Here is a 10460-nt window from a genome sequence, read left to right as displayed (position 1 = left end):
ACTTTAAGTAGCTACTATCATTTTTACTAAATTAATTATAGAACTAGTTGACAAAAACAAATATCGTAGCTGTTATATTTATGTTTTTGAAAACTTAAAAGGCAATTCTCTCGTATATCAATTTTTAAGTTTTTGTCACAAAAATAACATTAAAAAGAGCCTTTTTATTTTGAATTTTTTAATATTTTTTTTTTATTTTTTTAAATTGAAATTATTTCCCAAAACTCACAAAAGTATATTATTTTTACCATTTAATAAAACTTATTTTGTTCATTTTTTTTTATTAAAGACTATTTTTGTGAAATTAAATCGAAAAAGACTATCATAAAAATTAATTTCTCAAACTTAAATGTAAATTTTACTCACATTCTTGTCTTCCAAACATGTCTTCTCCACTATGAAATTGTTCATCCAACGTTCATTAGACCGAGAATGTTTGGGTTTCAGTTTACATGCGTAAAAGAAATGTAACTATATAGATATATCACTTGACCCCAAGAAAAAACTATAGAGATATATCTAGTAAGCTACTACTTGGTGTTGCACATGTTTTCCTTCCAATAACACATAAATTTCGTTTCTTGGCTATTTTTTTTTGCCTCAAAACAGAAACAAAAGACAACAAGTGTTATGCCATGAGAAGAGAAGCGAGAATCTCTCCCATGGTTTTCTCAGGCGTGTCTCCGTCGTCATCTACATGAACTCCCGACTCTAGAACCGCCGCATCAAGTACAAGTTTCCGCTTTGCTATCTCGTAGATGTTCTCATCAACCGTTGACTTCGTCACCAGTCTGCACCACCAAAACATTGCCACAAGTTATTAGTGCAAGGTGAAAATACACATTGACATAACCGAACCGAATCAAAGATTCATAAACCGAAAACAAACCAAAACTTTACTAAAACCCAATCGGGTTTCATTTTTTCCACACCAAATTAGTTAAAACTTAAAAGACATGAATGTAACATTAGTTAAAGGTTTATAAACCAAACCTAACCAAAATTCTTAAACCTAAGCCCAAGCAAACACATTTACATTCCAATTACGAAATATCAAAACCAAACTAACCTAACCAAACCAAACCTAAATGCCTACACCAAGGATATGGTTATGTATATTTTTTTCAACTAGCTGTAGGAATATAAAGCTCAAACCTGAAGATAGTGACTGGTTTGGTTTGACCGATACGATGGCATCGATCTTCAGCTTGCCGATCAATCTGTGGATTAAAATCCATATCGTGAATAATCACTGTATCTGCTCCCGTTAAATTCAGACCTTGTCCGCCTGCTCGAGTTGACAACAAACAAGCAAATATCGACTTATCGTTGTTGAATGTGTCCACTATAGTTTGTCTATCTGTGACTTGAGTACTGCCAGAACCAAAACAAAAGACAATAAATAGGCTTCTTCATTGGTGCAGGATCGTGAAGAAAAGAAAAAAAACGTGACAGTTTCTATTACCTGCCATCAAGTCTTCGGTATGTAACGCCTATAACATCGAGTGTCCATTCCAAGATATCGAGCATCGATGTCCATTGACTGAATATTAGAACACGATTGCCGGATTTCTTCATTGAAGGAAGAAGCTCAGCTAATGTCTGATACATAACAAAACAGTTAGGTGGCTCTACTAAGAAGACATGAAATGGAGAAGAAGACATAATCCTACCCGACATTTTGCTGAGAGCATAACATGTTTGTCTGAGAGAGTTCCTTTGGTATTGTTGACTCCATATTGGAGCAGTAGCTAAAGAAAGAAACAAGTTAAGCTTGTTGAATTGTATTAACATGTTTGTTTATGAGAAAAAACTTACCTGGTGTATACGGAAGTCGTTGTAACTCTTTACTTCTTCGATGACTCTTTCCAAGGAGCACTCAAATCCAAATGCACCAATTGGGTGTAACTTCCTCGCGATGCGAATGACATCTTCATCGCTGTATATTCTCCTAATTAACAATGGATGATTTGCAATCTGTACCACCATGAAAAAAACACTCAACCAAACAGAACTAAGAACATTGTGGGGATTATAATCGTAGATGAGGGCTATTACCTTCCGAAATTGAGTAAAGTAGTTTGAAATCTGACGCTTTGGAAGTGCTTTGGCTAAGGATTTGGATGATAGCTTCAAAACCCGTGCTTGAGAAGCAGCACGATAGTCCTCTATGGCTTCTTTATATGTATCTTCCTGTTTTTTCTCCATGTGGACATACTCAACCTGCATAGGATTCATGAGAAATTGATGAGAGATCACAACTTGAAGTTAAATAATATCCTCTAACCAAACATGGAGATAAATATACCACATACCCGCTGTATCTTTGGAACAAGTTGCTGCATGACATCAGATTTCAAACGCCTCAAGATGAAAGGACCAAGAATAGATTTCATTCGAGTAATCAACTCGGTATCTTCTGCGTTCAACAGCTTCTTCAAGTCAACATTTTCTGTAGTAAATATATCAGGCAACATGAACTCCAGCAGCGACCATAGTTCCTGTATAGATTAACATATTCATGGTGTAAGCATTGTAACAACACATGAAGATATGTTACCAGTATTTGGTAAACTAGATCTTGAACAAATGAACAGAAACCAACCGTACATGCAAATCATTTTGAAGAGGCGTTCCTGTAAGCATAAGACGCTGGTTAGCGTTTCTGGCCACAGACATCAGGTTTTTCCACCTATAACTGTTCTTATCCTTTAAAGCATGGGCTTCATCCATCAAAACACAGCTCCAACGCCACCGTTTCAATACCTTCCGGTCATCTTTCTGTTGTTCACTGCACAATTCCAACATCTGTAAGTAATAGGAAATGCAAAAACACACCAAAAAAAAAACATCGAAAGTACTTCGAATGTGTACCTATGCCGCTCAAACAAAGAATAACACACAAGAAGTACATTGAATGGTGGCAGCTTCCCAGCTTTTGACAGAGAATTCAATTCTCTAGAGTAGGCGGCTCTCGCAGCCCCGTGATACTGAAGAACATTAAATGATGGACACCACTTTCTGAGCTCTCTCTCCCAGTTTTCCAGGACAGAGGCAGGGCATACAACCAAATGAGGACCAGGATCATTGTTCAAGTGATTTAGGAGGGTTAAATATGTGATTGCCTGTCAATGAGAACAACATTAGTCTCTGATATGACATAAAGAAACAAAGACCACTTGCGGATATAAAACCAGAGCACAATATACCTGAATAGTCTTTCCAAGACCCATCTCATCGGCTAGAATGGCTACAAGAAATGAAAAAAACATCAGTTACAAAATGATATACCAGATATAAAATTCTTACAGATCCAAACTAGCGAAATAGTTTTACCTCCTTCAATTCCCTTCTTATACAACAGAAGAAGGAAATTAACACCAACTAACTGGTAGGGCTTGAGTATAGGCTGAAAATCAGAATCCTCTGCTTTACAAGCTTCATCAATATCAGTCTGTGATCATCAAAAAAAAAACAACCGCAAAAGCAAATGAATGTAGTTTAACAACACAGTGAAACATACACTTAATAAATCAAACATTCACTCATATATGTTGCATCTAATCAAAACCTATTTCCCAATTGCCTAAGGAACACATTCTAGATTATTTCAAAGCAATGACTATCATGCATGATGCAGCCTATGAATCCATCAATATTTTATTCAGCAGGAACCTTCAAAAACCCAGTAAACAAAACTAAATTCAGGCAAACCATCCTTAGAGCATTGAAGATTGATGGTACCTGAGTGACAATCCTCACAGTAGAAGACTCCACTTCAGAGTACCTATCACAAGTAGTAACCCCAGAAGAGCTACCATAAAGCTCCTTCCTAAGATCCGCTGAGATCTTAGCACACTTCTGCAACGCCTTACCAACCACATCCTCATCTCCGTCTCCTCCACCACCATCTTCACCTTCACTAGAACTAACCTCCTCAACCTCAACCTCAACCTCATCCTCCTCACTCCCTTCCTCGTCTTCAATCACAAACCTCCTACCAACTCGCGCACGTCGCACCACCACAACCTTGGCCTCTTCCTCTTCCTCCTCATCATCCAACAACAAATCATCTCCTCCGTTTACAATCTTCACATCCGAATCCGATTCTCCTGAACCTGAATCCTCCACCACGACACAGTCTTCATCGCTCTCAATCGCCTTCGACGGCCTCCTGTAGGCGAAAGACTCAATCGGAGGCGACGGATTCGGCTGCTGACGACGAGGAGGAGGAGTCCTCGTCGTCGTTGTCTTGGGAGCACGTGGCTGTTTGAGAACTCGCGAAGGGTTGAACGAGTGCTGCTGCCACTCCTCCTCGGAGATTTCGTCGAAATCGCGTTTCATTACAAAATCGAAAACCCTAGAAGAAGGATTCAATTGAAGAAGCAGCGGAGGAGATGATGCCACATTTGTTTCTCTCTTCTCACTTCGAATTTCGCGCAAGGGAAATGCGTCAAGAGACTCCAGACTGAAACTGACGACGTCTGCTTATTGGGCCATATTATTATTTTATTAGCCCCAATTTATTTAAGGCCCAATAGTTCAGTGGTGTTGAAAACTTTACGTATAGTCGGATGATGGTTAAAGTATTATACATTTTTGGTCTACCAACTTCAGAAAAATGCAAATCATTTAATTGCAAGAACTTACCCGTCTTTTTTTTTATTGAAAAAGCAATTATCTATAACAAGGGATTCAAATGAAGAAGATGCGGAGGAGATGATGCACATTTGTTTTTGCCAGTGTTTTTAAACCTCGAACAGCCGATTAGACCGGTCCAGAAACATATCCGGATTGAATACATAGATACTATCAACAATAAATTTTGTTCATTATTTTTGTCTTCTAAATTATTATAACTATTACAAACAAACTTTCCTATTTTAATTATATAAATCTTTAAATTCAAAATGTTAATTATATATTTATATATATAATTTTATTTGATAGTACTTCAATTTTATTTACTTAATTTTATTTCATAATTATTTTTATTGAAAAATTTAATAAATAAACTTAAGTATGTATGTAAAATTACCGAATATAATTTGTCTCGTCGAGGGTGATGACACAAATTGTATCATCTCAGAGAGCAAATGAGTACTGAGACTTTTTCAGCCAATCATGAAGAGATGGAGGTTTTGTCTAGGTAGTTAGTAGAATAGAAGGATAAATGCATTGTCAGGGAGAATGAGATCAGGAATCTCAGACTGAAAATGAAGGCTCAGAATGAAGCAAGGATATTAGCGGCATCTGACAACATTGTCTTGAGGCAAGAACTTGAAGACTTGCCGGAGGAAATGGTCAATCTGAGGAGACCTTCTCTGATGATATGGCGATGGCGGTTAACAGTTCCCGTACTATAGCTCGTTGGGAGTTGAAGAGAGAGTGGTTTAAGCATCAGACCGATTGATGGAAGCCGATGGTGATGATAGCGGATGCATACTCAAAGGTTTGACCCTCTCACATTTGAAGATGAGCCGAACTATTTTGCCGCGGATAAGGGTTAATTTTTTTTTTTTTTTTGGTAAAAATAAGGGTTAATGTTGTTGTCGTTGGTCCACAGTGACCTTTTGTTTAACGTTTAGCAGACCTTTGTGCCACTCTTTTTTTTTACAAAAAAAAAAACTTTGTTTGACCCTTCGAGGGCTTTTGATTAAGATATTTGTAATCATATTTTTCTGCTTCTCTTCATCCTTTCCTACCTCCAATGGGATTTTAGTCTATCTGCATAAATTTCTTTTTGAAACATTTTCAAAGCAGGATATAACTTTGACTATGACAAGTAGATGGGTTAAGGTGGAATGTCTTCTTCTTCTTTTTTTTCTTGCGAAAAATATCATATCCGAATGTAATTTAAATTTTAATTAAGGTATGTTAGTTGTCACATAGTTTAGTTTTCAAACATCAGAAATAATAGTGTTCAATGTTTGGTATGTCACGTGACATTTAAAAGAGAGTGAGGAAGGTGATCAAACCTAAGGTTCGATGGTGGCTTGCTTGCGGCTCAAGAAACGAGCAAGGCATCACTTAACACCCTCGGGATCACACTTCGGCTTGAGGGAACCACAAGGGCTGCACCTCCACTGATTCACAGTTCACGGTGGTACAGATCCACAACCGGTGGTGGTGAGGAACATGGCGGCTCCGGCTTTGCTCGTCATTCCTCCACATCTCCATCTCTCGGATCCATTACATAACTCGGAGAGGAGCAACAACGATGGCTTCCAATGGTATGGCTTCTCACGAATCCAATGATCGATCCTCGGCTCGGGCATCGCTTCCTCAAACGATGGTGGTTGCGTCTCACTCCCTCCAACGAAAGCGCCAGCACATGAAGGGAAGGGGAGAAGATGAACGACATAGAAAGAGAGATGATGAAGGAAGTATGAAAGTTTAGAAACTTAGATTTCTCTCGCAACAAGGGATGCGGCTCGGTTAGATTGAGGAAGGAGATGCATAAATAATAGTATACTTAGATTTTGACCCGCGCGTCAGCTCGGGTATATTTTTCAAAAATATGTTTCTATTTGTTTTTCATGTCAATAATATAAGGGCCAGACAAAATACCTGAATCTGAAGAACCGAACCGATCTCGATCTGAAAAAGTAGTACCAAACCCAAACCGAAATTGATTAAATATCTGAATTATTCAAAATTTTGGTTTTTGGAGAACCGAAACCGAATCCGATCTAAACCGAAGTATTCCGTGTACCCGAATATAACCGAAATAGATTTATATACTTATATATTAATTATTTTTAGATTTAATATATATATAAAACATCTAGAATATATACGATACTTTTAAGCTGGTTTAACTACTTAAAAATATATATAAATAATCAATAGTAAATATATAAAATAGTAAAAGTATACTTAAAACACCAAAAATACTTAAAATAATTATTGATTCTCTATCCAAATATTTGAACTAAAGTCATTTATATGTTAAGTTTAGGTTTCTGACATATGTTATTCAAATTTATATTTAATATATTATTTTGTTTATAGTTTTTGAGAAATTTAAAGTATATAAATATATAATGAATTTTAAAATTTTAAAAGTAATTTAAATGGGTTATCCGAACTCAAACCGAACCCGCAAAAATCCGAAGCAAACCCAAACTGAAATTTAGAAATATTAGAATGAGGCTGAAATCTTTGACCCCGAAAATCCGAAACTCAAATAGACCTGAACCGAACTCGATTAAGTACCAGATAGATAGTTTCTCATAATATAATGGATTAGGCCTGAGCGTTCGGGTACCCGTTGGTGTTCGGGTCGGATTTTTCGGATTTCGGTTCTTTTTTATAACACCTCCTAGGTCCAATTCAAGTAAATTTACAAGTACGGGTCGGGTTCAGATATAACACATCGGATTTGGGTCGGTTTTGTATCACATCATAGAACCCATAAAGTAACCATATATCATTCGGATTCGGGTTATATCGGATCGGTTCGGATATACCCGAAATAAAATCTAAAATTTAAAAGCAAAACATAAGAAATATATACTTATGTATATATAATTAAGTATTTAAAGTAGTTATTTAAATTTTAAATACTTATTGTTAGATACCATATCAAAATAAATATGAAATTGAATATTTGAAGTATATATTCATGTTTCATATAATTATATTGTATATTAGTTTGCGCATTCGGAACGGTTTTTTCGGATATCTTTTCGCATTTTTTGATTTTTTCGGTTTTTCGGGTTACTCGTTCGGGTTCGGTTAATAACACTTCGGTTACAGTTATGTTTTGTACCACCTTACAAGATCCATTCGGATATTTTTTACATTTCGGACCGGGTACGGTTCGGGTTCGGGTTCGGTTCGGATTTTGGATTATGGATTTTATGCCAAAGCCTATAATGGACTTTCAAATTTTCTTTAAAATATAAGCCCATTAATTTTTTTATATAATATACTGCTGTTTTCAAAAAACTCTTTTTTTTTAAATTGTAATCAATGTTTACAAAAATTTTTTTTTTTAAACTTCATTTCCAAACAAATTTTTTAAAAAAATTGCTATACATGTTTCCAAAGAAATTTGTACTTGAGTTTTAATAAGATATAGATAGATGTGATGCACGGTTTGGTTCACAAAAACTAAAGGCTGAGATAATTAATTAAACCAGCAGAACCAGCTCGGTTTAGAGAAATTTAATTAATTGATGGAAAGAAAAATAAAACCAGCTTTACAAAACCCCGGGTCGTTACACAAATTTACTACGTGGATCCCGCCTGCGGGAGCTATATATATAAAAGCTTTGCTCAGCACACGCTCATTCACATCATCTTTTCAATCACTTTCATCGTATCATCAATCACATCATGGCTTCGTGGAGCTTATTGGATAATGATGATATATTTTAGAGATATACATGAGATTTCTATAGATAAACACAAGATCCTATAGTTAAGTATCTAGTCTCGTATGTTAGGTTTGTATATAAATTCATGTTCCACATCAATAATACATAAGTTGTTCGGTTATTTACATGGTATCAAAGCTAAGATCTGATTAGAAATCAACGTAGTTTTTTCAAGTTCTTTTCATCATCATGAACGACGATGATAAACAAGTGGTGGCTAAGCCAAGCAACACTGTTGTGATGTCTCCATAATCTCTATTTTCCTCGGACAATCCGGGCGTCATGATCACATCTGTGCAGCTCAAAGGAGACAATTACAACGAGTGGGCGATGGAGATGGTAAATGCACTGAGGGCGAAGAAGAAGATAGGTTTTGTTGATGGGAGTTTACCGAAACCAGACGAGAACCACAAGGACTCGGAGGCATGGTTGAGTGTTAACTCCATGATTGTGGGGTGGATACGAACGTCAATCGAACCAAGAGTGAGATCAACGGTAACGTTCATTACAGATGCTCACAATTTGTGGGATAATCTCAAGAAGAGATTTGATGTTGGGAATAAAGTGCGTATACATCAGTTGATGGAACAACTGGCTTCGTGTCGATAGAATGGCCAAGCCGTGATTTATTATTATGGACGTATGGTGGTTATGTGGGAAGAGTTGCAGACCTACAGACCTCCACCTGCGTGTACGTGCTCTGCTGCTGCAGCATATGAAAAGGAGCGCGAGGATGAACGAGTTCATCAGTTCATTATGGGACTGGATGATTCAAGGTTTGGGAATGTTGTGACAGCTATCATCGAAGCAGATGACTTGCTTGATCTTGGTAAAACGTATGCAAAAGTTATCAGGGAGGAAGCCAGACTCAACTCGTCCAAAGCACGAGAGACGTGCCAGGACGCAATTGGCTTCACTGCTAGAAAAGAATCTCAACCAAGTGAAAGTCGTGAAACCAACTTTGGTAGTGCGAGAAGTGAAGGAAGCAAGTCAAGAGACAGAGTCTGTTATCATTGTGGGAAACCAGGCCATGAAAAGAGTTCTTGTTGGCAGCTTGTGGGTTATCCAGAGTGGATAACTGATAAACAAAGAGGACGTGGTGATGGACGCGGTGGGAGCAGAGGCACCGGTCGAGGCTATGGCAGAGGCGGTGGACGTTGAACTGCTCACGTCGCAACAGCAACAAGCTCACATGGCTCCAATTCAAACGATCTGACTCCAGAGCAATGGAGTAAGATAACGCAAATCATACAAGAGGGGAAGTCGAATGGCGGTAATGATAAGCTTTCAGGTAACATGCTTGGTGATGTTATTATAGACACAGGTGCGTCACATCACATGACTGGGAAACTTTCTCAGCTTGTAAACATACGAGAGATGTCACCTTGTCTTGTGGGCTTTGCGGATGGAGGAACCACAACATCAACAAACATGGGTGATCTTGTGCTGAGTGAAACTATATCACTCAAGGACGTGCTTTATGTACCAAATCTGGACTGCACGTTGATATCAGTGTCTAAGTTATTGAAGCATATGAATTGTTTTGCGTTATTCACAGATGCTATATGTTTGTTGCAGGACCGTTCTTCGAAGACTTTGATTGGAGCGGGTGAGGAGCGTGATGGGGTGTACTACTTCAAAGATGTTACAATGGCGAAAGGCAACAAGACTCAGTGCAAAATTGATCAGTTGTTATGGCATCAAAGACTTGGACACCCGGCTTTTTCAGTTTTTTCTATGGTTTCTGGTGTTAAAAATAATGTTTGCTCTAGTCTTTGTGACATTTGTTTTTGAGCTAAACAAACTAGAGATGTGTTTTTTGAAAGTTGCAATAAAACTACAAAGTGTTTTGAGTTGATACATGTAGATGTATGGGGTCCTTATCGTGTGCCTTCATCATCTGGTGCAGGATATTTTTTAACAATAGTGGATGACTACTCTAGGGCTGTTTGGACCTATCTGCTAGTTGCAAAATCTGAAGTCCGAAAGGTGGTAGAAAGGTTCTGTAAGTATATAGATAAACAATTCGGTAAGAGTGTCACGATGGTGCGTAGTGACAATGGTTTGGAGTTCATG

At 37.5% G+C, this 10460-nt stretch overlaps 1 protein-coding gene across 1 annotated transcript; it reads right to left on the bottom strand.

The window, feature by feature from the left end:
• Positions 1–370: 370 nt before the first annotated feature.
• On the bottom strand, positions 371–4476 carry LOC106418467 (protein CHROMATIN REMODELING 19). The gene is made up of 12 exons (XM_048768521.1): positions 3745–4476; positions 3337–3454; positions 3210–3250; positions 2875–3125; positions 2611–2791; positions 2316–2501; positions 2059–2223; positions 1819–1977; positions 1674–1751; positions 1466–1602; positions 1156–1374; positions 371–791 (listed from the first exon to the last, which is right to left on the bottom strand). The coding sequence occupies exons 1-12, from the start codon at positions 4342–4344 to the stop codon at positions 629–631; spliced, it is 2298 nt and encodes a 765-aa protein (XP_048624478.1). The 5' UTR covers positions 4345–4476; the 3' UTR covers positions 371–628.
• Between the last annotated feature and the right edge of the window lie 5984 nt (positions 4477–10460).

Source organism: Brassica napus, chromosome C9 (genome assembly GCF_020379485.1).
Source record: "Brassica napus cultivar Da-Ae chromosome C9, Da-Ae, whole genome shotgun sequence".
In the NCBI taxonomy this organism is placed as follows: Eukaryota; Viridiplantae; Streptophyta; class Magnoliopsida; order Brassicales; family Brassicaceae; genus Brassica; species Brassica napus.
Note: the sequence above shows the minus strand (reverse complement) of the source record. Positions and strands in the feature narration are given on the sequence as shown.

What these genes read in the sequence shown, in the direction of transcription:
- LOC106418467 (XM_048768521.1), bottom strand. Translation starts at nt 4,344, where the DNA reads ATGAAACGCGATTTCGACGAAATCTCCGAGGAGGAGTGGCAGCAGCAC. An exon ending in TTGTTCCAAAGATACAGCGG is followed by an intron (nt 2,224 to 2,315) that starts GTATGTGGTATA and finishes AATCCTATGCAG; the next exon opens with GTTGAGTATGTCCACATGGA. An exon ending in ACTTTACTCAATTTCGGAAG is followed by an intron (nt 1,978 to 2,058) that starts GTAATAGCCCTC and finishes ATGGTGGTACAG; the next exon opens with ATTGCAAATCATCCATTGTT.